Source organism: Nicotiana sylvestris, chromosome 11, assembly GCF_000393655.2.
Source record: "Nicotiana sylvestris chromosome 11, ASM39365v2, whole genome shotgun sequence".
NCBI lineage: Eukaryota > Viridiplantae > Streptophyta > Magnoliopsida > Solanales > Solanaceae > Nicotiana > Nicotiana sylvestris.
The window spans coordinates 124,879,067-124,906,051 of record NC_091067.1 but is presented as its reverse complement, the minus strand read 5'-3'; the positions used below and the strand labels follow the sequence as shown (position 1 = coordinate 124,906,051).

The 26,985-nt window shown below is 38.0% G+C and overlaps 1 protein-coding gene across 1 annotated transcript; it reads right to left on the bottom strand.

Moving 5' to 3' along the window:
• Window positions 1-16,113: 16,113 nt before the first annotated feature.
• On the bottom strand, window positions 16,114-26,278 carry LOC104248971 (protein TIC 100). The gene is made up of 11 exons (XM_009805328.2): window positions 25,580-26,278; window positions 23,280-23,351; window positions 23,067-23,156; window positions 22,804-22,977; window positions 22,362-22,452; window positions 20,734-20,796; window positions 20,592-20,658; window positions 18,896-18,999; window positions 18,694-18,820; window positions 17,082-17,824; window positions 16,114-16,678 (listed from the first exon to the last, which is right to left on the bottom strand). Exons 1-11 carry the CDS (start codon window positions 26,191-26,193, stop codon window positions 16,361-16,363), a joined length of 2,463 nt encoding a protein of 820 aa, XP_009803630.1. The 5' UTR covers window positions 26,194-26,278; the 3' UTR covers window positions 16,114-16,360.
• Window positions 26,279-26,985: the final 707 nt, after the last annotated feature.

Genomic DNA, 26,985 nt, shown 5'->3' with positions numbered 1-26,985 from the left:
CAATTTCGATCGGTAAAGTTCAAACACATCCCGAGAGTTCACAATGAGGTTGCGGATGCCTTAGCCACCTTAGCATCAATGCTGCACCACCCTGACAAAATGTATGTTGACCCTCTACACATCCAGGTCCGTGATCAGCACGCCTACTGCAATGCCATAGAAGAAGAAGCAGATGGCGAACCCTGGTTTCATGATATCAAGGAATACCTCAGGATGGGGATATATCCAGAACATGCCTCTGGAGACCAAAAAAGAGCCCTTCGGCGTTTGTCGAATGGTTTCTTCCTCAGTGGGGGAATATTGTACAAAAGAACCCCGGATCTGGGATTGTTGAGATGCATAGACGCCAGGCAGGCAACAACGGTTATGGCAGAAGTACATGCTGGAGTTTGTGGGCCACACATGAGTGGATATGTATTGGCAAGAAAAATCCTTCGAACAGGGTGTTATTGGCTCACCATGGAACACGACTGTATCACTTTCGTGAGGAAATGCCATCAGTGCCAGATACATGGAGACTTGATTCACTCTCCGCCAACAGAGTTACATACGATGTCAGCACCCTGGCCGTTTGTAGCATGGGGCATGGATGTCATTGGGCCCATCGAGCCAGCAGCGTCCAACGGTCATAGGTTCATTCTAGTGACCATTGATTACTTCACCAAATGGGTTGAGGCTAAAACCTTCAAATCAGTAACCAAGAAGGCAGTGGTGGACTTTGTTCACTCCCATATCATCTGCAGATTTGGGATCCCAAAAGTGATCATCACGGATAACGGTGCGAATCTTAATAGCAGCTTGATGAGAGAGGTATGCCAACAATTCAAGATTACACACCGCAATTCCACCCCATATCGTCCTAAGGCAAATGGAGCAGTCGAAGCAGCCAATAAGAATATCAAGAAGATACTGCGAAAAATGGTGGAAGGGTCCAGACAATGGCACGAGAAATTACCCTTTGCCTTGTTGGGTTACCGCACTACCGTCCGGACTTCCATAGGCACAACTCCTTATTTGTTGGTGTATGGAACTGAGGCCGTGATACCAGCGGAGGTCGAAATTCCGTCCCTCCGAATTGTCGCTGAAGCCGGAATTGATGATGATGAATGGATCAAAGCTCGCTTGGAACAGTTGAGCCTGATAGATGAGAAAAGATTGGCAGCAGTGTGTCATGGTCAGCTGTACCAGAAGAGAATGGCAAGAGCGTATAATAAAAAGGTGCGCCCTAGGAAATTTGAAGTAGGGCAGCAAGTATTAAAGAAGATCCTCCCACATCAGGTCGAGGCAAAAGGCAAATTCGCCCCAAATTGGCAAGGGCCTTATATCGTGACCCGAGTATTGTCCAACGGTGCTTTGTGTTTGACAGATGTCGAAGGTAGATGTGTCGACATGGCTATCAATTCAGATGCAGTCAAGAGATATTATGCGTAACTTCTTCAATTATGGCAATTTTGGTTTATTTGTTTGTATTTGGCATTTATTGAATAATGAGATAACGGAGGCAATTCTTTCTTCTATCCAAACACTTTTAACCCTCGCTTTCCCCTTTGAGCCTTAAGCAAATTCTTTCAATACCCCTCTTTTGGAATCACTAATGGGAAAGATACGAAAAAAAAAAAGAAAAGAAAAGAAAGGAAAAGAAAAGAAAAAGAAAAAGAAAAGGAAAAGAAAATGAAAAGAAAGAAAAGAAAAATCAAGGAATATAAAACCGTGGGAACTACGTTTGACCTGATTCCTCAAAGAGGATACGTAGGCGCCTCACGGCTCGGTCATAGTATGCATCATAATAAATATAGGATGCATAATGTACATAGTGTGCATAATAGACACAGCGTGCGTAACGCACGTAGCACAACATAAGAGTAAAAAATAAATAAATTCCCCAAGCAAGAAAACTGGGGCAGAAGTTATGTTTTAAAATCCCACAAAGGTTTGATTCCAAAAGTTGTAGCACATCACCCATCAGATTATTTTCATTTTTCATAGCCTTTCTTTAACCCCACACCAAAACCAACATCAACGTCCAAAAGACCTCCCGATCAATGTTCAAGAGATGTCGAGTCAGGCGAATAAGACCGAGAATAATACACCAAGCCCCAGCAAAGAAGAGGATCGTAAGATTGGGAACGAATTGATAGTCAAAGGAATCTCCAGAAAAGAGGGTCGTATCTACAACACCCCGATTCCTCGAAAGAAATAAAATGAGAGAGTCTCATCGGTGAAAACCTTCGCAGGCACCGAGAGGCGATGTAAGATGAGGGATATAAAATGAGAGAGTCTTATTGGTGAAAACCTTCACAGGCACCATAAGGCGCCGGGAGATGAGAGAAAAGAGAGAGTCTCATTAGTGAAAACCCCTCGAAGGGCACTATGAGGCGACGAGACAGATCAGCGAAGCTACCACATTAGAAACGAAGTGAACACTCCTTTATCATCCCCAGCAAGTCAAACCATCGGGCAAATCAATTGATACAAATAGACTGGGTCGGAATCTATGGTGCACGCCATGATCACGGGGACCAGTTGTGTCCTCCAGATAAGTTCTTTTGATTGTCTCCTCCCACAAAATATTGGTTCAGAAAGATTTTCTCCTTTCCATATCTTTATTTCTTTTCCTAAAATGTGTCTTTAAAGGATTTTTCAAAGCTTACTACCAGAAACCGAAGGGGAATTCATCCAATGCAGGATAATACAAACAGTCTTAAAGGCCGGCCCCAGGCAATGCAGGGATTGTGCTCGGAAATGTTGGAAGAAGTATGCTCCAAAAGGGAGTGGTTTCGGGAGTTAGAAGCAGACTCCCACATCATGTGTTTAAAGAGAAAGCAGAGAAGGGGATAAATTGAAAACCAATCCCCAGCAGGCTAGAGACCCCCAACAGGCAACTTTGCCCGCCAACCAATTATGGGGACAAAGAGCAAGAAAAGGGGAAGAAAGGAAGACCATCCGCCAGAAAGGCACCCTCTACCACCACGATAAAAACTAATTAAATCCTTCTGTCTGCTGCAGGAAAACAAAGGATTGATGAGGACAGCGAGATGCAACGCCAAGGAAGTCACCAAAGCCCACCAGTATAATGCGGGAATACATTTAAGTTCTAGGTCGCCCACCAGTATAATGCGGGAATACATTTTAAGTTCTAGGTCGCCCACCAGTATAATGCGGGAATACATTTAAGTTCTAGGTCGCCCACCAGTATAATGCGGGAATACATTTAAGTTCTAGGTCGCCCACCAGTATAATGCGGGAATACTTTTAAGTTCTAGGTCGCCCACCAGTATAATGCGGGAATACTTTTAAGTTCTAGGTCGCCCACCAGTATAATGCGGGAATACATTTTAAGTTCTAGGTCGCCCACCAGTATAATGCGGGAATACTTTTAAGTTCTAGGTCGCCCACCAGTATAATGCGGGAATACATTTAAGTTCTAGGTCGCCCACCAGTATAATGCGGGAATACTTTTAAGTTCTAGGTCGCCCACCAGTATAATGCGGGAATACATTTTTTAAGTTCTAGGTCGCCCACCAGTATAATGCGGGAATACATTTAAGTTCTAGGTCGCCCACCAGTATAATGCGGGAATACATTTAAGTTCTAGGTCGCCCACCAGTATAATGCGGGAATACTTTTAAGTTCTAGGTCGCCCACCAGTATAATGCGGGAATACTTTTAAGTTCTAGGTCGCCCACCAGTATAATACGGGAATACTTTTAAGTTCTAGGTCGCCCACCAGTATAATGCGGGAATACTTTTAAGTTCTAGGTCGCCCACCAGTATAATGCGGGAATACTTTTAAGTTCTAGGTCGCCCACCAAGTATAATGCGGGAATACTTTTAAGTTCTAGGTCGCCCACCAGTATAATACGGGAATACTTTTAAGTTCTAGGTCGCCCACCAGTATAATGCGGGAATACTTTTAAGTTCTAGGTCGCCCACCAGTATAATGCGGGAATACTTTTAAGTTCTAGGTCGCCCACCAGTATAATGCGGGAATACATTTAAGTTCTAGGTCGCCCACCAGTATAATGCGGGAATACTTTTAAGTTCTAGGTCGCCCACCAGTATAATGCGGGAATACTTTTAAGTTCTAGGTCGCCCACCAGTATAATGCGGGAATACTTTTAAGTTCTAGGTCGCCCACCAGTATAATGCGGGAATACTTTTAAGTTCTAGGTCGCCCACCAGTATAATGCGGGAATACATTTAAGTTCTAGGTCGCCCACCAGTATAATGCGGGAATACTTTTAAGTTCTAGGTCGCCCACCAGTATAATGCGGGAATACTTTTAAGTTCTAGGTCGCCCACCAGTATAATGCGGGAATACTTTTAAGTTCTAGGTCGCCCACCAGTATAATGCGGGAATACTTTTAAGTTCTAGGTCGCCCACCAGTATAATGCGGGAATACATTTAAGTTCTAGGTCGCCCACCAGTATAATGCGGGAATACATTTAAGTTCTAGGTCGCCCACCAGTATAATGCGGGAATACTTTTAAGTTCTAGGTCGCCCACCAGTATAATGCGGGAATACTTTTAAGTTCTAGGTCGCCCACCAGTATAATGCGGGAATACTTTTAAGTTCTAGGTCGCCCACCAGTATAATGCGGGAATACTTTTAAGTTCTAGGTCGCCCACCAGTATAATGCGGGAATACATTTAAGTTCTAGGTCGCCCACCAGTATAATGCGGGAATACTTTTAAGTTCTAGGTCGCCCACCAGTATAATGCGGGAATACTTTTAAGTTCTAGGTCGCCCACCAGTATAATGCGGGAATACATTTAAGTTCTAGGTCGCCCACCAGTATAATGCGGGAATACTTTTAGCTCTAGAGTTTGGAATCAGTAGCCCCACCTGAAGACGGAAGGTTACAACAGAGAGCCCCAAGCAGGAAAAACAATAAAATCCCCAGCGCCAAGAAGCAGAAGTCTGCCAAAGCAAGCGCACATTCAAAAGCAAGAAAAAACGCGTCTCAGAAGAAGCAGTTCGGAGACATTGTAGCATGCCCAGTATGACGATACTGATGAAGAGACATACCTGAAAAAGCCAGTGGAAGATTTAAAGAAGAAAGCCATGTTCCCAGCGGATCAAGCAAAGTGATGAAAACTGGCATTCAAACGTCAGCAAAGGACCAGCATCATCTCCCAAAGTCACAAGATAAAGGCATCGGAGGAAAGTGTTAGCCGACAAGAAAGCAAGGCAACAAGAACAAGTTGAAGATGGATAAGATTTCAGGATCCTCAGTTTAGCTTAGCTTCTTGTTTTCCTTTTAGAGCAATGTAATAGGGAGATCGGTTGAGCAGTAGCATCCTACAGCAGCATACAACAGCGCACAACGACAGCAAACACTACAGTCACACGGTAGTCCCAGCTACCAAAATTTCCCGAACTACATTGACCTGATTCCTGTTCAGCCCAGGATATGTAGGAAACCTCTGAAGCAAAGGTTCGGTCAAATCTTTTTCAAAAAATGCTTCACACGGAGTATTCAGACGGGCAAAAATCGCTCGCTTTATCTTTGCGCGAAAACCCTTCTGTCTTCGGGCAAAGAGGGGCAGCTGTAAGCACGTGATTTTTGCTTTACGAGCAATCGCTCCAAAAGAAAATAAAAATAGTGACAAATGATTTCGCTGTACAATTTTTCGAGTTTTCCGTGACATGTGTTGTTAGTCATTTATGGGTCTGTCCGTTTTGCATCTAGGCATTATCAAACAAAAATACAAAAATGCATGTCGTTAAAAGAAAATTCAAAAAAAAAAAAACATGTGTATGTGTGCATCGTTCGTTCTCAGCTGTGATCTAACCATTTTTATTTTATTTTATTTTTTCATTTATGTGTGTTTATCGTTGTGGGTATCACTCAATATGTATGTAGGTTTATTTTAATTTTTACATTGTTTTAGAAATTTTTGTTTAATTTGAAGAAAAAAAAAGAGAAGGGAAAAGGAAAATCTGATTTGGGCCCCGAAACAAGGCCCAAAACCAAAGTACTGATCCAGTCCAAGACGAGCCTGCCCAAACACGGACTCAAACGACGCCGTATCGGCGTCCCTACCAAAGCCGTTGATCTGATTCAAACGAACGGTCCAGATCAGGCTGTTCAACTCGCCTCAACGACGTCGTTTCAGGCAAGATGATCTAAGCCGTCCAACCCCATTGATCCAACGGATCCAGGCCCTCCTCTAAACCCGTCAACATGGCCCGATCCATGCCCTTTACCCGGTCTCACCCACCATCACGCCCAAACGACACCGTCTTTCCTAAGTGGATGGATCCTGGCCATAGATCTCACTTGATCCAACGGCCAGGATCTAAATCCTCAATACATATATAAGTTCTCCATTACACCCCACGCCCCCAAACCAAACCCCGCCTTCCCCACTGTACACCCTCGTCCCAAACACAACCCCTTCTCATCCTCGAACCCTAGCAGCCGCCCCAGTATCCCTCGCCATTAAAGCCGGCGGCATGAACGCCGATGACCGCCTCCTGAACACCCTAGGACCACCTCACTGTCCTGAACACGAATCCACTAACCACGAGCCTCGAATCACTTTCGTTCGTCTCGAATCTTCATTTGAAGATTTGAGTCGAACCCGGATCTATGCCAAACCACCCCATCTTCATACCAGACACCCCCTGACCTTCCTCATGACCAAACCAAGCTTGGTTTGGTCCGAATCTACCCACAACTCCCTAAAAATCAGATCTGGAAATCCAGACTTTAGAACACATGCACCTGGGGAATCCGGCCAGTTTGGACATGGGTCTGAGGTCTAATAGACCTTAATCAAGGTGTTCTCATGTGAGAACACCCTGATTAAAGTTTGTTCGGCCTCAAAAGTTCGAAGTTGAATCAGATTTGGGTCTGTTTGATTTAAACATTTTCGGTAAGTTTTCCTTTCTTTTGTGTTAGTTTTGATTAAGTGGTCAGTATGTTTTCGTTGTGTTTGTTTGTTATTTTTTGTTATTTTTCATTCGGATTTCTTTCATCTCTGTAAAGACCTTTTATTTGGTCGATTGTTTTCTGTGTATGATTTGAATGTATTCTGTGATGTACATGTTCGATTAGATTAGTCGTCAAACGAATTAATTCATATAGCCCCAGTAATTGAACAAAAATTGTCTGATGCCCTTTAGGTCCCTGTATGTGTTGTTTATTTGAACGACTGATTATTACCCGTTATAATTAGTGTAGTCGACTTGATAAATGTCGTCGATTAGTCTCCTACGACTGAATGTTCAAATATTCTGAATGGGCCTGTATTGTGATTTGAATTGGGCATTGCCTGAATGGTAGTTTATAACTACATTGTAAACAATTAAAGGCCAGGTTGGGGCAGTTCTGAAATCGAATGTTCAAAGCCCAAAGTGCCCTGATGCTGCAATAGGCAGGGCAGTAATAATCCAAGGTTGACAGGGGTAGTCTGGGGTTTGAAAAGAGCAGAAAAGGTTAGTTTAAATGAAGCTGACAAGTAGGGTACTAATTAAGATTAAACTAATACCAATGGGGAACAAGACACAAGAGTATGGGGCTTAAAATAAAATGATGCCCATAACTCTTGATTAAACAAAACCAGGCGTGGGGAATGAAGGGGGGCTGACACCAAAAGATGCTTAGGCATGGGCTTAAAGGGGTATGGGCAGGCTGCAAGTTGCAGCAAAAAGGCAGCTTAACTGCACTGGTTCATTTGGCTTATAAATAAGCCATTTGAGAACTTAAACGGGGCTGGATTTTTGAGTCTTCAGAAAGAAAAACTTTAGTCTGAAGAGAGGTCTAGTGAGTCCCAAATCACAATAGCGTAAACACAAGGTAGTTTCCAATAGACATTGTAACCAAACACTGCCTGAAAGTTGTACAAGAGTGCATATTGGTCAAAGCTGTCTTGGCCAAGTTCTGTTGCTTGCATTGGCTGAGTTGTTTGTTGGTTGTTGAACTGTTAGTTTTACTGCATTTGAACCCTCAGTTACTGCTGTTATTTCCTTACTCTTTCCTGGGATTGCTGGCTTGGTTTCGACTATCTGCTAGTCCTTGTATTCTGGGAGATATTGTTGGTTATCTGTGGCTGTGGAAAACACTTGGTTTAGTTGGTTGTTGCTGTGTTGTTGCTGTGTGGTCTGCTGCTGCTGTATTTACTGCATACTGCCCAGCTGATCATTCCTTTCTTCTTTTGTTCTCTATACCAGGTACACACCTAATACACTGTCAGATGTAATTGGAAATTGAGGATGAATACAAAAATGAGAAAACCTGAAGAATGTCTTTTATACGTAGATTGTTGCATTAAATATCATGTAATGTAGAATGATTTTTTATTTTGGTTTGGATGCTGGAAGCAGCTTGCCCGCCTAGTAAATATCAATGTAGGGGGATTGAATGTTAGTTGTATATGTAGGCTGTTAGATGAATATTCCTAATGCAGTAGGTTGTATCCCAGACTTAGGTTTAAATTGTGTAACATACTCTTTAATGTAGGCCAGGCATGTAAACTATCCACTATTAGTATAGTTCTTTCCCCTTTTGCTAGTTTGTCACATATAAATTGATAAAGAACAAAGAATCAGTTCTAGGCCTCCACCCCAGGAAGGCCGAGCCCAAATCGAAAATCAGCTAGGCCTGTATCGGAAAAACAGGGCCCAAGTCGGGCCATCTCGCATGAGCTGGGTTTGGGCCCATAATTTGCGACTAGTTGTCCATAAATGCAGTCACGTTTTATTATTCTGTAGTAGCACTTTAAATCCGGTTTTATAATCAACTAAGGCTATTTACTGCTTTCAATTGATAGAGACAAACACGACGAGAAACATAGTTGCTATAGGATATCCCTTAAAAATAACAACGAGATGAGCCTCGATAAAAATAAACAAAACGCAGATACGGGGCCCTTGTTAAATGCATATTAGTGAAGCATTTAGTTTCCAGGACGGGTTGTTTAGCAAATCTCACAACTCTCCTAAAAACAACAATACGTTAGACTCTTTAGGACGCGCCTTAATAAATCTTACCTTCTTAAACTCGGGTGCGCATTTATGTGACCCAAATCCAATTCTCAACGGAGTCGAAATGTGTTTCTAATCACGGGTACATTGATTGTGACGTGGTTCGAGATGCGTGTCGATGACGTTGCAAATTCATTTTTTTTTAAAAAAAATAAATAAGAATGAGATGAGCCTCGCCAAATAAAAATGCAAATTGCGGGGCCCTCAGTAAATATTTGTTTTAAAAATTGTTTAGACTTCGGGATGGACCGTTTAGTAAAATTCCACGGTCCTACCCAAAATAAATACGCTAGTCGCTTTAGGCGCGCCTTTAATAATTTAATTTCCTTAAAATCGGGTGCACATTGATGTGACCCAAATCCAAATCTCAACGGAGTCAAAGTGTGTCGACGACCGCGGGTACATTGATTGTAACGCGGTTCGAGATACATTTTCACAACGTTGCAATTCTTGATAAAAACAGTAAATGATAAAAGCGGTTAAAAGTTAAATTTTGCACATAAGTTCACACTTGTATAAAATCAGATAATCAAGCCGAATATAACAGTTGAGCGACCGTGCTAGAACCACGGAACTCGGGAATGCCTAACACCTTCTCCCGGGTTAACAGAATTCCTTATCCGGATTTCTGGTACGCAGACTGTAATATGGAGTCATTCTTTTCCTCGATTCGGGATTAAAATTGGTGACTTGGGACACCCTAAATCTCCCAAGTGGCGACTCTGAAATAATTAAACCAATCCCGTTTCGATTGTCCTTTAAATTGGAAAAAAACTCCCCCTGCGCCCCTCGGGCGCGGAAAAAGGAGGTGTGACACTCATCATCCTTCATTCTGAAGAGATCATACTCTATGGTTAGCATGTCAATCTTCGACTGCTTGACTTGTGTTGTCCCTTCATGAGCTGTTTGGAGAGCTTCCCAGATCTCCTTAGTATATTGACATGCTGAAATCGTGTTGTATTCATCTAGTCCAATATCACAGACGAGGATTTTTTTTGCTTGAAAGTTCTTCCCTATAGCCTTACGGTCAACATCGTTGCATTCCTTTCTTGTTTTGGGAACTGTCACTACTAGGTCATCAATGGTCTTCGTAGGAACGAAAGATGCATTACAGATAACATCCGAGAGCTCTAAATCTTTAGCCATGATAAAATCATGCATCCTTGTCTTTCACCATCCATAATATTGGCCGTTGAATCTTGGTGGTCTGTAGGTAGATTAACCTTCTTCAAAGTTTGGTGGAGCAGCCATAAGGATCCTTTCTAGGTGTTAGCCTGATAGAAAGAACCTGCTCTGATACCAATTGACAGAAACTAAAGGTCCACCAAACTATACAGAGAACCAGATTCTCTATTAGTTCCCACAGAACACACGCACACTGCAGTAAGTAAATGATACAATGGAGTTTTGCGTGGAAAACTCTCAGCTAATGGGATTAAAAATCACGACCTACCCTTGTAGGATTTCAACCTCACTATTGAGCAAACTTCAGATCACAACTTATTGTGACCTAGAAAATTAACCACTTAATCCCTCACGAACTTGTAACAACTCTATTACAAAGCTTGCAACTCGACTAACTCTAGCCAAGACACAAATACAAGGTTTATGATTTTACAAAAGTTTCCTACATAATGCTTCTAACTAAGCTAAGAGGAAACAAGTAAAGTACTTTAACAAAGGTGCAACACAACTAAAGACATATAATGACTCAATATAGGGAACTGGTCCTTTGTTCTTGATGCCCTTGAGAATCACTTGCTGGATTGACGCTCACTTAGGAGAATGCTTGATTGACTCTTGAATGTTCAAGTGTTATGTTTCGCCTTTGCTTCAATGTTAATATTACATAGGTGACATTACTTGAATGATACAAGCATGTTTGGTACAAGGGCATTCCCCATAAAGTTGACTGCTGCACTGTTTGTACAGTTGCGTGTGCAGGCAGCAACTTTACAACTGTTGGGGGGTTGACTGGTACAGTTACCAAGGGAACTGGTGCCCATATGTTCCTTCTGTTGTTTCTATGACTCTGAAGGGTTGAACCACGTCCCTAGCTTGAGGCTTATTATTCTTAGGTACTTGAGGATATGTAACAGGTTCCTCGTCTGATTCTTATCATTAAGTTTGTTAGATCATCAAAACATCGTAAGGATGCATATAACCTATCATATATATCTCATGACAAGTTCAATATTCAATTGTTTTTTTAATTTGTTGTCCGAACCTAATCCCTTTCATTCTTACGTACGAGTTACCTACACGCTAGAGAATACCGAATGGAATATTCAAAATAATAAAAATATTTAAATAGGGAAAGGGAAAGAATATTAAAGAGTTTCACACACTTGACTTTAATTATATCCAAGAGATTCAATCTAATGTTCCCCATTTGACTGGACCCTGCAGTTTATCCATTACTGTTCAATTATTTAATAAATTAAAAAAGATAAGAACAATTATTTAATCGAATGCTGTTTACTAATTATATAATATTCTTATTTTTTTGGTTTCCTTTAAAATTGGATTCTTGACATTGACATGCTATCGGATAGTTGGTGATAATTATGATGTAATCATATGCATATGATTGTTTGTCGATGTTATTGTAATCAGTTTTCCATTTAATAATGAAGAGAAATTCTACAAAACACTATTAAAAGAAATTTCGGAAAACTAAAATACACTACAAAAATGACCAAAAAGAAACTTTCTAAATTACTTATCGGGGTTGAATGTAAACACAATAATCCTGGAGTTACAATCAACTCTTAATATCCAACCTATCAAAAATTATGTAGGATGAGTTTGGATAAACAACCCGAAAAACTCAGAACTTGATTAGGTACATTACTTGTATTAGTAGTATGATGTGATTTAAATATTTAAAATTCTATGAATTGATTAAGGTGGATTAATTTAGGTCATATCCAAATCTTATCTTGTCGTGTTTCCATAAACGAATGCTCTAAATCCTATTGATTGGAATTGAAAGCGGGAGAAAGGAGATGTAAAAACTTATCCGCAATTGGTGTTTACGTCAAGCAAATAAATGCATTATATTTGCCCTACATTAAAGTTATTTATCATTTAACCATGGTTAAGTGATATACATCTACATTTTAATTTGTAACTCTCATAATTAAACTGCTTGATTTTATGTAAACATCGGACACATGTAAGTATTGACCATGTCCTATATGTGATGCAAGTTGTATGAAGAACTTTTGAAATTTTAATTCCAAAATAAACCAATAAAAGAAGAAAAACACAATTAAAAAAATGGGATTAACATGGGAATATAATTAGAGTTGTAGTTTAACAACTTTATTTATACTCCTTCTTGTCCATATTATCTATCTTAAGGTTTCCGTCGATACTTCAAAACGCCATTTAATAAATTTAATCATGAATTTTTTTGTTTAAACTGCATTTTATATCTTCGAAAATTATCTTATTTAGACAAATACTCTACTATTCGAGCAGAAAGGATAAATCTGAAGGAAAAATATAACAAATACTAATACCATATTTTTTTAAAAACGTCTAATATTTTTCATCTAAATGTAGGTTTCAGTAACAATTGAGGCCGTGCGCAGCTGGTGCAGGTGAGTTCTAGGAAGGTTTGAGCCCAAATGCCACGTGAAATTATTAAGGAAGGGTTGGTCAATACAAGTAGTTAGGTAACTGTCCTAAATTTTGGCTGCTTCCTTTTGTTGAATATTTTGGAATTAGTAGGCATTCAAAAAAACACTACTCCCCCGGACCAATTAAATAAGTGTCCATTTATATAATTAAAAAATAATAATTTATTTTTTAAAATTACCCTTATGTACGTATTTCTAAAAAAAAATTTACTCCGCATATTAAATTATACTGTAACATTTAATTAAGGGTAGTTTAGTCACACTAACTAAAACTTATTAAATATCTAGCTCTTTTCTCTGTCTGGAACCTAAAACTTTTATACATTTCATAAAATATGTACCTTAATTGAGAAACTTCTTAATTGTTAATTGACTGTTAGTTGTTACTCAACTAAGTTCTTAAACTTTTACTAGAAAAAGCAAATTAAATAGAAACAATTACTGTCGATTGGGAGCAAAAATGGTGGATCTATGAATTGAAATACGTCCAAGCACTGTGCCTCTTAGGCTGAATTGTTTGGACTTTTTGACCAATATTATGAATATATCAGTCTTTTTTTCTCCAATTGTTTGTGTCACTATGTTGTGGTACAGCCTCAAGCAACTTGTACCTTATAATTATTTTTCGGACCTTCATATGACTAGTTACAATTTGAATAGAAGAAAATGATTATACAAAGATTTCCTACGTTTTATTTACATATATCTTGTATTATTCTTTTATCGATAACCTATGAAAAAAGGTCATATAACCTAAAAACTATTGTAATTAACCATAAAAGTGATCTTCCTGTCTTAGTTTGTTTTCTTCATTATATTAATTTCTTATTTTCTTGGTGTTGGAGGTGTTGGGAGGATTTTGAGAAGTAACAGCTCGTTTGGTACGTTGGATAAAGTGGGATAATATGTAGGATTAAATTTATACTGTATTTGGTTGACGGTATAAATATATCTTGGGATAAATTTATACCGTCAACTAAGCATATATAAATTTAATCTCAGACTTAACTCTGAATATTCCATCTTATTCTATCAAACTTGGGATTATTTTATCCCACCTCCAAGGTGAGATAAATAAGTCCAGAGATTATAATCTCATGACTATAATTCCGGAATAATTTAGGTCATATATCAAATGACACCTTAGAGTTTGTGCAATTACTGGAAGAAAATAGTGAAGTGGCCCCTCAAATTTAGACCTTTTGTCATTTAGGCTTTCTAAAATGTTGTGAGTTGCTCTCTCTGTCGCTGATTTTGAAAAATCATGTGTCCATTTGTAATAGAAGATAAAATTATTGGTTGGCATTAATTATCCTAACCTGGCCTCATCTTCATTTTGACCTCTATTATTGGCATTTGCCTTGCGGCTGTCTTCTGGCAATTTGCAAGGATTACTATCTTAAAGAGGACATAAAGTATTCAAAAATTGCAGTGTCTCCCCCTTTCTCATGTTGATATTAGAATGAATTTAAGTTATATATACGGATAGTGTAAAGATTTTTTTTACTATTAAAATTTTTTAACATGTCATAGTAAGTTAGTTACTATTTTTATCAAGTTACCAATTTATACTTACCATGAAGATCTCGATAATTACCTTGTATATTTTTCACCGTTAGCGCAAACAACTTAAACTCTAGAGTGTAATACTTGTATATATTCCCCGTTTGTCCATAGATATTTTTTTCTTTTTTTTTAATTTATCTTTTTAAAAACGTGTTTGTCCATTAAATTTTGCAAGTTATTGAAATTTTTTCCAAAATGATTTTCAAGACCACTTTTTCAAAATTTTCAGAAATTTTTATTCCCCACTCACAAACCTGCAACTTTTTTTTCAAGTGTAATGCATGTCCAAATATAATTGCAAATTTCAAATACCATTTTTTAGCTTAACTCCAAATATTACTTTTTTCATAAAAATTATAATTTTTATGTCCAAACGCCTACAGTCTCTTTGTAGTCAAACACGTTATTTAAGTACATTGCCGGTTGCTTTAGGCCACCTATTTTTTGGGGCCCCAAATTTTTCTAGTAAATGTGTATGTTATTTTATTTTAAAAAAAATATTTATTGTTTTAAATGTAAAAGTACAATTTTCATCGTAAAAAAGGAAAGATTGAATAAACTGAGAAAAGGAATAGTCTTTTTGGGAGTCATTCTCTAGACCATAAATTGAAAAAGAATTCGACAATTCATAAATTGAAACTTCAATCACAAAAGGAGCCCTTGATAGATTTTTAACAAAAAATAAATTAAAAAGTATATCACAAGAAAGATTAAATGAATAAGATATATTAGAAATTAATATAAGAAATTGATTATAAAAAATTATTAATAACTTTGCATATAAAAAAGTAAAAAACTGGACTTCAAATGGGGTTCTTTTTTTTATATTTGTTTTTAACAGAAAGTTTAAGGCCTCTCATTGAAATTTTGCTTTAAGCCGTCATGTTTATTGAGCCGACCCCGTTTAAGTACTTTCTTATTACAAGCCATACAGTAGAGAGAGAACAATTATTTAGTTTTTACTATTTCTCCCAGTGACGTGATTAGCGTAATTGAAGTTTGAAAATGTTGACTATTCAGAAGACAGCATGTTAATAAATCTCTTTCAACCAAATGTAAACATCATATTGGCATGTTGGAGAAGGACTTAAATAATGCCGAAATGCATTGTATATATAGCAGCTATTTTGTATTCTGGCTATCTTTTTTAAGTGGACCTAAAGAAATTCAACATGGGACGATAATATTTCATAATGTGCCAAATTTACTAGGAAAAAATAAAATGAATGCCTCCCCTATCACCACTTGCATGATGTTTATCTCTTAGCTAAGAAAATGATAGCTCACTCCTTTTCATCTAACCTAATTGGTTAGGGCCATAGTAAACAATTTCAATCACCGTTTCCTTTTGTTATTATTTTAGCGTCTTTTATATTTATTTTAGTTAAAGTTTAACTTAGATATTAATTTTAAAAGCGAATAAATATTTGTTACAAGGAAAAAGATTTAAGAAATTAAGAATATAAACAACAACAACAACCAAGTTCAATTCCACAAGTGGAGTATGAAGATAGTAGTGTACACGCAGCCTTATCCCTACCTTGTGAAGGTTAAGAACATGTTTCCGATATACCCGACTCAAGCAAAGCACAATCATAGCAGTTGTAAGTGAAATAAACATGAAAGAGAAGCAGTATCAACATCGAAAATTAAGAATATAAAAAAGAATAAATTATCATAGTTAAGTGTTGTGGAGAGATTGAAGTTGGATTTCATATTGATGGGCTTACTTGTAAGATCACACTGCAACTTTCAGTTTAGACTTCTCATGAGAGACCAGTTAGGAATGAAGGCAAGTGTTAAGGCTCTATTATTAGTATTTGGGTACTTAGTTCGCCTATTATGAAAAGATAAGTGTTAAGGCTCTGACCAATACAAGCTCAGCTTCATCTACCCAAAAAGTCAGATGAATGCAAAGCAGCTTGGACTACTTTAATAAGAATAACAAATATGAGAATAATACATGTTATGAATGAAGGAAATAGGAACAACTAGTTCTTAGACAAACCGCATATGGGGCTAAGCCATTGTACAAGGACCAACAATGGTGGAACAATGTATGCCATGGATATGCACACAATTGGCCGCAGCACTGCAAAATTGATGAAAGTAGTTAACAATGAATGAGAGGAAAAGGGAGGGTAAATAGCTTCACTACAAAGGTAATGGTGTGTGCAATGATAATATGTTGAAGCATTGGTCTTCTTGGTATCTTTGGATTTGTGAAGATGCTTTCTGCTTTGAGTGGCTTCTGATACACGACTTGCTGATGTACTTCTCTGGCCACTGTGCTTGACGCACAGCTCTTAATCTTCCATTTTTGCTAACAGCATAAGGGAAGCTAATTGAGCCTGGAGTTTCTTGCTCCTTCGGAAATTCATGAATACTAGATGGAGTGAACAATGGAGACGGCTTTGGCCTCAACTTTCCCTCCCTCCAAGCCGTAAATGTATGCAGTAAATTAGATGGCACCTGCAGGCCAAAAGAAAATTCCATAAGTTTGTAATGAATATAATGTTGACCCCAACTTGCTTGGGATTGAGGCGTATTGTTATTGCAATGAAGATAATGCATTCAGTAAAGATGAATACTGTCTACTATTCCTTATAGCAGCTAACCTTCTGCAGACATCATTAGTCAAATTCTTTAATATCCATTACTCAAACATCTCAAATAACAATATGTTCACATAGTCAATCTCTAGTAGTTTGATATAAGCTATTAATTAGTTCTGAGATATGTTTGAGTGATGCTGAATGATCATTTCATTGTGTTAACCACAGGTGAATGTTCACTTTAAGTAATCCTCTTTAGATTCATTTCATGAAACTATAACTATATGTTTCACTGAAACTTCAAGTGCTTTCAAACTTACAGTGGAAACCAGGCTACAGGCGGCAAAGGACAAAGAAGATGCTCCAAATGGAGCCTTTCCGGTTTTGCTATCCTTCTTGTCACTTTTAGCTGCGCTTTGATTGTCAACAGACCCGAAACTTGATGCAGTAACCTCCTCTTCGTCGTCCTCCTCCTCTTCTTCCTCCTCATCTTCCTTCTTTTCCGCCCACGTTTTCTCAACGTTATCTGTTGGTTCATAAGGCACTATATCATCCTCTTCTTGGATTCCCATTTCAACTTTCTTTTCCTCCTCTTCTTGCATTCTCTTTAATTCGTCATCCATGTCTTCCATTGCCTCCTTCAGAGACAATTCTGCTTCTGCTAATTCAAACTCTTTCTTCAAGAGCTCTATCTTCATCTCACCTGCTTTCTTTTTCTCTTCAGCCCATTTCTCCAGCTTCTCAAACATTGGTTTGCATGCATTTTCCATAGAGGTAACAAACCGCTTCCACATGTTATCTGATTGGACAGCCCCACCTCGCCCATAAAACTCGTCAAATCCGAGGGGAAGGAATTCAACCTTATCAGGATCAACATCTTCACCCTCTTTTACAAGAGGTTGCCAAAACAATCGTACCCCATGTTCCTCGTCTTCCACATAGTTGATAATCCTTCCAGTTGGAGTGTGCAGGATGACCGGATCTTCGGTATATACAAGTTTAGAAGGATCTTCAGGATCAGGCTCCGGTTCCTTGTTAAGTAGAATAAATTCTGGCTTTTGATCTAAGAAAAAGGAAACAAAAGTAAGTCTACATAAAGAGGCTTATCAGAAGAGATATTAGACATCAGGTCAATTGGAACAATATGAACAGAAATATATTTACATTACAGGAGAAGTACTAAGGGCAATATCTACTTTATCATACTCAAGTATCCATAGCAGCTGGGAAGTTGATCGACTAAAAATCAAGTTTGAAATAATGTATTTTTCGGGGAAGTGGCTGGGTGTTTTTTTTTTTGGATTGGTAGGAAGTGGTTAAGTGTTCTGGTGATAGGGAATAAGAAAATATATATATATATATATATATATATATATATATATATATATATATATATTTTAAAGTAATATGAATGTAGATTTAATAAGAGTCTTATAGAACACCAGATAAACAATATACTACTACTTTAAATTTGACTCTCTTAGTGAAACAATTCTTTCTGCCCAAGGTAAAGCACCTGTTTCAAATATAGAAAACCAAACACTTCTATTTGAGCTAAATTCTTCCCAATAGAATCTTCTTTCAAGCATTCTCACGCAGCCTTTGTGCATTGTGAAGGACAGGTTTTTCTTTTAACATGCTTAAAGAAATTTTGACACGCTAAAATACCAAAAGGTAGAAAGCCTTCAATGAATTAAAATCCAACACGACTGTCCACATATGTTTCTCAATGATGCTGATAGCACAAGTTGAATACTACGACAAAGCTCAGGGGGGTTGTGCACAATCAAAACTGTTGATAGAAAGAAGTCAAGACTTTCATCCCTCTCTCCCTCCCTCTCTTACACACATAATATGAACATACAGTGCGACAACATTCTTTCTATGACCATCCCTAATAGATGATAATATAAAACAAATAGAAAATCCTACCTTTGGACCACCAATATTCAAGCTCTGCAGGCATAGGTAATCGCAGAGGAGCTTTGTAAAATGAGTTCAACCACATTTCTCTCTCTTCATCCACATCATGCACATATGCTTTCCAATAATCAGGAACCTGCGTAACAAATGAATCAGTTCTAACTTCCCCAACGTTTTATAACAGCAAGGATAACAAACAGATTCAACTTACTTCATAAAACTGGTTGATGAATCCTGGTGCCATCCACACATCATCTTCTTCATATAAATATGGATGCTGAGGATCACTATAGGGACCTCTCTCTTCTCTCACCACTACCAGGGAACAGCCAAAGTAGGTTAGAAAAGTCGATAGTCCTCAAATCAATTCAGAAAGTTCACGAACGATGATAAGAGAACGGGAGCTGATAATTTCAAATATAGAATCTTGATAGCTGATTTAGAGAGAGAGAGAGAGGGAGAGATTGAAAATCAAAAAAGAAGCAGTTTCTACAATCGTATGCTAGACTCAGCAATATAATAGGACCTTACAATTCAAACGAGATCCTAAAAAACTATCTTATGCTCTCAATTTCAAAAACCTTCAATAGCTGAAACGGTTAATTAGTATTGGGGCATTCTATCATATAGTGAGTATTTGAAGTCAGAAGTTCGAGCATGCTCAACCAATCTTCTGCACATCAATTGGCATCAAGAGTAAGCTACACACTCACCAAATGTCTCTAGAAGTGTTTCAACACTTCCCCAAAAACAAAATGCTAAGTCAAATTCGACCAGCAGTTTGGAAAAAAGAAAATGTAATAACAAGAAAACATTTTCACTACTGATGAGAAAAGCGATATTATGACAAATTGCATTGAAATTGAATACTGGAATGGGACTGCATTCATGATAATCATAGTGCAAAAAATTAGAAGCGCACAATATGAGCCAATAATACTAAGATAGTTCTCATAATCAGAGTTCAGCTATAAATGACTTTCTGATAGTGCATATAGTTGCTTAACCTCCAAATACATTTGATAACCACGTAACAGCATTACTGGTAAACCTGTATGTGCTAGTCCTACACAGACAACGATATCTTCCACTAAAGGTTGTATTAGTTTATTCGGAAAGCAGAACATGACTTTTTATTATTTTTTATAGATATAGTTACATAGCGCACAGTTCCATACAATTGTGAACTAATACCTAAAATAGGGTTTATACACATAATACGATTCTATTTGCTTCATAAGTAGGCTATCTCCTTTATTACGCTGTCCAAACAACTGATTTTCTTCTGTCCAAAGTGCTTATTAGTCATATCCTTCAGTTAAACAGATGCACAAGTAAACGCTCTCAGTTGATTAATTACATCTTCAACAAGTACATAGAAAGTGGTATATCTTGCACAGAGTGAATCACTCATCCAATTAATATGCCACACACTTAGTGAATCACTCATCCAATTAATATGTCACACACAATCTTTGTCAAATATGTATATAAGTTCCTTTTCTTCGTGCCATATTCGACATGTTTTCATTGAAAACCTTAGAGACGAATTTCCTCTTCTTTTTGCCACATTAGACAACGTTCTCAAAGAAAATATTTACTTCGAAACAAAACTCGAGTCTCGAACTCCGTAAATGATCTACGTGACTGTAAATAAGTCCCTTTCCTGTTAAATTCCATAATGGCAGGCAAAAAATTGTTATCAGGTCATCTAATTATTTCGCGTAGAAACTCATGAGTGTAGCTAGTCATGGGGAAAGCACGTAAATCAGATAAGGCATAATGACGGGCAAAAAATCATTATCAGGTTATCTAATTATTTCACGTGTAAACTCATGAGAGTGTAACACTGTAACTAATCATGGAGGAAAGCACATAAATCCGACAAATAAGAAAACAATACATACTTCCATCAGGCTTGTTAACAAACATCCGAGCCTTAGCAGCTGCAACTTCAGCTATACCTGCATGCATCTGAAATAAATACTGTAAATATTTTGTAGGTGTCGGCTAAAAAGCCAAGCTGCATATGCTTAGTCTTCAATTTACCGCCGAAATTTCTGCATCACATCCATAAGTATCCCTCACAAGTTCTCCAAAGTAAAAACGACCCTGCATCAAAATGTGAAAAGAGATAAATTTGAACTCTATCACCAGGCCTAGATTCTCAAAGCCTCTAAAGATGTATGTGCATCAAAAACATGAAGTGAACAGAAGAAATGATGAGACTAAGAGAACACTGTCAGGCAGTGGTTTTGTGCAAGCGGGTTCAATCTTAGAAGTACATAACTTTAGTCATAAAATAGTAGTTGTCAACTGGGTTCAAATAAAATATTTATACAAATTTTACGCAGCTTTAATCGTAATTTATACATATGCACAATATTATTTTTTGATGAAGCGGGTTCAGTTGAGCCCACTTGCCACCACGTGCGTCCGCCACTGCTGTCAGGAAGTGACTCTTCCTTCCATAGCTTTGGATCTCATTTTGCCATGTTTTGCTTAAAACTATTGCTTCTGTTTAATTTTTAGGAGTAGTTACATATTAAGAAACTTCACATCAATGTGTGAAGACAATAAATCTATTATATTAATAGCCTGTTTGGCCAAGCTGCAAAAATCAGCTTATTTTGAGAAGTGCTTTTCTCAAAAGTAATTTTGGTGAGAAACAGTTTGTGTTTGGCTAATTAGTTTGAAAAGCACTTCTGAGCAACAATTAGTGTTTGGCCAAGCTTTAAAAAACTGCTTCTAAGTGTATTTTTCTCAAAAGTGTTTCTCAAAAAAGTGCTTTTGGAGAGAAGCTACTTTTTTCTGCTTCTCCAAAACTGCTTCTGCTTCTCCTCAAAAGCACTTTTTCCCTTCCAAAAGCTTGGCCAAACACCTCAATTTTTGGCCCAAAAAAAGCACTTTTGGCCAAAAAAAAAAGCTTGGCCAAACAGGCTATAATAGTGGTAAAGCTTTTGTCAGTTGTTTGATGTTTCCTGCACATAATCGGGGGTTATCCAAGAGCACTACTGACAATAGGGTTTCTAGAGTTCGTTCTTTTCTTTTCATATCTCAAGCAACCTATACTCATAACCTGCTCAGACAGATAGCCATACACAACCTTCTAAAAACCGAGAGAGAGAGAGAGCCCAGGTACAGCTTGTAAACTGTCTTCTTTGCCAGTTCCTTTTTCCCATTTGTTGAAAGTTTTTTCTTTGATTCTTATCCACCGTTCTGGTTCTAAAGGGGAGCCTTGGCACAACGGTAAAAATTGTTGGACCAGGAGGTCACGGGTTCAAGCCGCGGAAATAGCCTCTTGCAAAAATGCAAGGTAAGGCTGTGCACATCAAAGCCAATATGGTTTGGCCCTTCCATGGACCCGCGCGTAGCAGGAGCATACTGCACTGGCTGTCCTTTATTCTGGAATACACCTAACTTCCACCAGTAGGGCAAAGGATGGACAAATTTTGCAGTAAAAACTAGTGATAAATTCATCAACTCGTATCTTATTTGAAATACCGTCTTTATGCTTTTAAGTATTAAGTACATTCTCCTCATTTTAAAATCATAGGCCATGATTTGGCTGTAAGGTTGAAGATTATCTAGTGAGAATGAGAGTCGTCTGCAATTTGTTAAATTTTCTTATTGGACAAATAATTTCTACACGAGATGAAGGTTTGATAGGCACTTACATAAATTGTGCGTTCATTAACTTCATATAAACCACAACCGTGCATTCTCCCATGCTTCCATTGGCCAGCATAGCGATATCGCCCCTTCTCCCTAACAGGAGAACATAACAAGAAGATCGAGATTAACATGTAAGTTCGTGCCTTTGGGTCAATTCCGCACTTACTCCCAGTTTATACATAGTAGAGATCACAGTAGATCAGCAAGTGAACAATGATAAAGTACATTTTGAGAAAGCAATTTTTTTTCTTGAGAAAGTGAACAATGATAAACTACTCCATTACTCAAATTAAAACAAATCCACATCTAACATACTGCAACTGAAAAAACATGATAACAAAAAGATCACCTTTACTGGAACTGAGGGGGAAAACATCAATAAGTTCAGCGACAAAGAAAAGGCAAGGCATGCCCATCAACTCTCAGTTTGGACGTAAAACTTACGGTTTCTTTCCAAATTGCCTGACCCATTCACCATTCTCATAGAATGGGATTTCATATTCTCCGCTTGTTAGCTCCATGGTATCTTCAATATCCTTCTCCAGCCATTCTCTGTCTTCTGGGGACATGAAGTCTCTCTTTATTATCTTGCCTTCGGCTCTCATCTTGGCTTCAAGCCTGCGAAACAATTAAACTACTTAATAAACTCTTAGAACATTAAAGCACACAATATCTCTTATGAGCAACATTTTGGAACGTAAACATACTTGGATCCTGGAACGGGTTCAATGTGGGGTATCTCAACCTCAACAACTCCATGACCTTCCATGTTGTTTTGAAGCCATTCACCTTCATACCTGCGAGAAGCAAACAGAAAAATGAGCGATGCTGACGCGAAGTTAAGGAAATCCTAACAAACAACGTGATATAAATTAGGCATAATTGTAGAGCGACAACTAGTAAAAATAATACCGACAAACCTGACCAGCCCTTGCTCAGCAACATAAACACCTTTTCCATGTGCCAAATCGTCCCAAACAGTGCCTTCATACCTTCGAATGCAAAAGGCCATCAGTTTTACAGATAACATCATCTAAGAACAAGAACAAAAAGGTAGAAAAGATAAACCATGGCCAAGAAAAAGGTAGAAAAGCTAAACCATGACCAAGTGGCAGCAAGTAATTGTCACATCAGCGTCGCTTAATGTTAATATAGCTTACGCACTGGAGTCTGGAGTAGTTAGACATAAGTCTAACATTAATTTGATAAGGGATACCAAGTTGGGGAAGCGGGAACCTAACAAGGACATTTTATTCCCTAACTGAAAAAGTGAAGCTGCAATTATGGCCATCAAATAGAATCTAGTTTATATGAAATGCCCACACGAATTGGCAAACATTTCCAAACAAAAAATTAGAAAATGTCAACCATGTAAGAGGCATGAAAAGACAGAGTACAGGCAAAACCATGCAACACTGCAGATTTGTTACTCATGTCAATTATTGACCTATTATATAATAATTGGAAATCAACTACTTCAATATGAGAAGTGCTTTACCAGTTTAAGGTACTTCTTACAGGGTAGCCATTAGAAAATGTTTTTCTAGTTCAATCAGGAGTATCATTTATTTCTGCTAATTAGAAACCAAGTTTCCATATTCCAGTTGTTCATATAGGAGCAATGGGCCTCATTGTGAAGACCTATTCCAGTTTAAGCCACATTCCAAAGCTTCACATCTGTAAACAACCTTTAACCGAGTACTTCATTAAAACAAAAAACAACCTTTAACTGAGTTTCTCATGTGGAGTTACCAGTCAGTTATATCTATAGCATCTCTAGTGTTCTAGAGTAGGAGAAAAACAAGAGGTATAATTGCCAGAGCTTAGGACAAACTCTTGCTTGTTAAGTCTTTGTTCACTCAAAAGTTTATACCAAATTGCTGAGTAGAGGTCTACTAACCTTACCAAATTTCAATCTATTAGCAATCTGAGAGCTACTGTTCCAGTTACATACTCAGATTTCTTGTGCATTTCTGAGTATTATATAAGGAAACATAGAAACAAGGAGATCTCGTTCCATAATCCATGCGTTCGTTGATCTAATTACATATTCCAAATGAATATACACATGCCACATGCCCACCCCTAAATTGAACCATCTCTGGTGAACCTTGAGGATTATGCAGCAAGTGTACTATATCTTCAACACCCGCAAATTTGAGCTTGACCATGATAGCATTAGATAGAAAGTATAGTACCATTTACAATATCATAGGAATAGAGAATTTCTTTAACATATTAGGACTAGTACTCAGGTTTTTTTAAAAGATAATTATCTATTAAAGATTTGAGGAAATAAAAATGCCAATTCATCCAACAACAAGCTCTATTTACTACAACTAGATGAAAAATCTCTTCCATCACAGATTGGAAGTCCAATTTCTCTATTCAAGATTTACTTCAAGATGATTAATTAGACACTACATTAAAGTAAGGAAATCACTAAGTCTAAATATATAGGATATGTTAACAATGTCAATAAAGTTTGACACTTGAGAAGGGAAGCCTTGCCGCAATGGTAAAACTTGTTGCCGTGTGACGAAGAGGTCACGGGTTCAAGCACGGAAATAACCTCTTGCATAAATGCAAGGTAAGGCTGCATGTGTAAGACTCAATTGGTCCGGCCCTTCCACGGCATAGCATAAGCTTAGTGCGTCGAGACTTGAAAAATCATAGCACACAACTAATTTTAGCTTGGGAAAAGAACTCCTCCACATTAACACAGAGAATCAATGACACATTCCACTATTCAACTCCAATGCTAATGAAAATAAGAAGTAACTCTAGCAGCTAAAAGCATATAGCCAATCATATACCTTTCTTTCTTTTTTAAATGACGGTTGTGTAACTGGGCCAGCTTGCGCACACATCGACTACTCCACACCAGTTACCTGCTACCTCACACCAGCACAGGTACCGGGTAGCTGTGCTCAAAGTTCACCCTTTGGTTGTGGGGGGGGGGGGGGGCGAGAAGGGGGAACATTCTTTACCTCAATTGTAAAGCAAACACACACCCTTATACCCAGTATTCAAGTCCAATGCCTATGAAAATGAAAACTAACACTAGCAGCTAAAAACCATATACCCAATCATATTCACATTCAAAGTTCAAAAACAAAAACAAAAACAAAAAACAATCTTTACCTCAATTATAAAGCAAATAAAAACCCATTAAGCAAGATCTCTCCAAAAAAAGAAAGTGAGCAAAAAAGAGACTCACGAGCTACCATCAGCAAAAATGTAGCTAACCCATTTCAAGAACTCTTCAATCCTATCAAGCTCTTCAATCACAGATTTCGGGTTCGAAATATCATAGTTATTATCCGGCACCACAGGGAACGGTTTCCTATAAGGAACATAAAACGGGGCAATAGGAGGGTCCCGACCCGCTCTAGTTTCTTCACTAATAATATCCTCTTCTTCTTCATCAACCCAATTCGGGTCCCAACCGGGTTTAGTCATTTCAATCGGAGCATCCCCCCAAAGCTCCTTTAAATCCTCTTCCCTCCAATTTTCAGGGTCGTACGGAAAGTCAAACAAGTCCTCGTGATAAGTGTATTCTTCTGCTTCCTCTTCTAGCTCACGCTTTCTGCGTTTGGAGTTGAGGACTCGCATGAAACGCTTCACATTTGCTTCGGGTGTGTTGTTTTCTTCGTCGTCTGTGTCGGGTTCGCCCCCGGCCCGGGTGTATGGTAGGAGCCCCGTTTCGGACTCCGAGTCCGAGTCTGAGGAAGTGGGTTCATCGAGTTCTACTTCTTCTTCTTCTTCTTCTTCATCGTTCTCCTCTTCTGGATTGGGAGAACTGTTTAAGTTGGTTTCGTCTGGGTCCGCCATTGGAGAGTGTTGTCCGTACGAGTAAAGAGTAAGAGAGTGGGGAGTAGAGGAGAAGAGGATGAAGAAGATAAGGTGTGTGTGAAAGTTGCTTGTTTATATAGGGGGACAACGATGGGAACGATGTGAAGCAAAGAATGGTTGTACGTGCGGTATTAAGTGTTGTACATAGTGAAGTGAGGGCGATTTTCCGAGTATGGCCAACACTGCAGGCCGCTTCTCCTTTTACTTGTGTTTTATCCTCCGTAAAAGGTGAAAAATATAGTTTTTGTGTTAAGATTAAGGTCTCTAATAGACTAATACTGCTTTCATTGTAATTTATTTGATACTTTTGGCTTGTCGAAAATTAAATTAGGAATTTTAACTAATATTTTAAATTATTATTTATCAATCGACATGAGAAGAATTAAAATTGTAATGTCTTTTATATAATTTGTGAATAATTAAATTTAAATTTTAAAATATTAAGTTGATCTAATTCATTTAACTTTAAATATTAATCAAATTGACTTTTGAAAAGACAAAATTATCTCATAAATAACAACGGAGGTAGTAGTAATGGTCACTACTCATAATATGTAATAGTGATAATATTGATATCCAATGCTTTAGGAAGTGAAAATAATTTTATTGTTACCAAATGAAAAATAAAAAACAAAACACTTGTGTTAAAGTTAACTAGTTAAGGCCTGTAATTATATACTTAGAGGCGGAACCACGTAGAAGGAAGGAAATTCAATTAGGTTCCCTCGAAAGTTATACTACGTAAATAAAATACAAGTAAAGATTTTATTA

Bases quoted from the DNA above. Each gene is read 5' to 3' on its own strand.
- LOC104248971 (XM_009805328.2), bottom strand. From the start codon at position 26,193: ATGGCGGACCCAGACGAAACCAACTTAAACAGTTCTCCCAATCCAGAA. The intron at 23,157-23,279 runs GTTTGTCGGTAT...TGCTTCTCGCAG, and splicing joins GCTGAGCAAGGGCTGGTCAG to GTATGAAGGTGAATGGCTTC. The intron at 22,453-22,803 runs GTAAGTTTTACG...TTCTCCTGTTAG, and splicing joins AGGCAATTTGGAAAGAAACC to GGAGAAGGGGCGATATCGCT.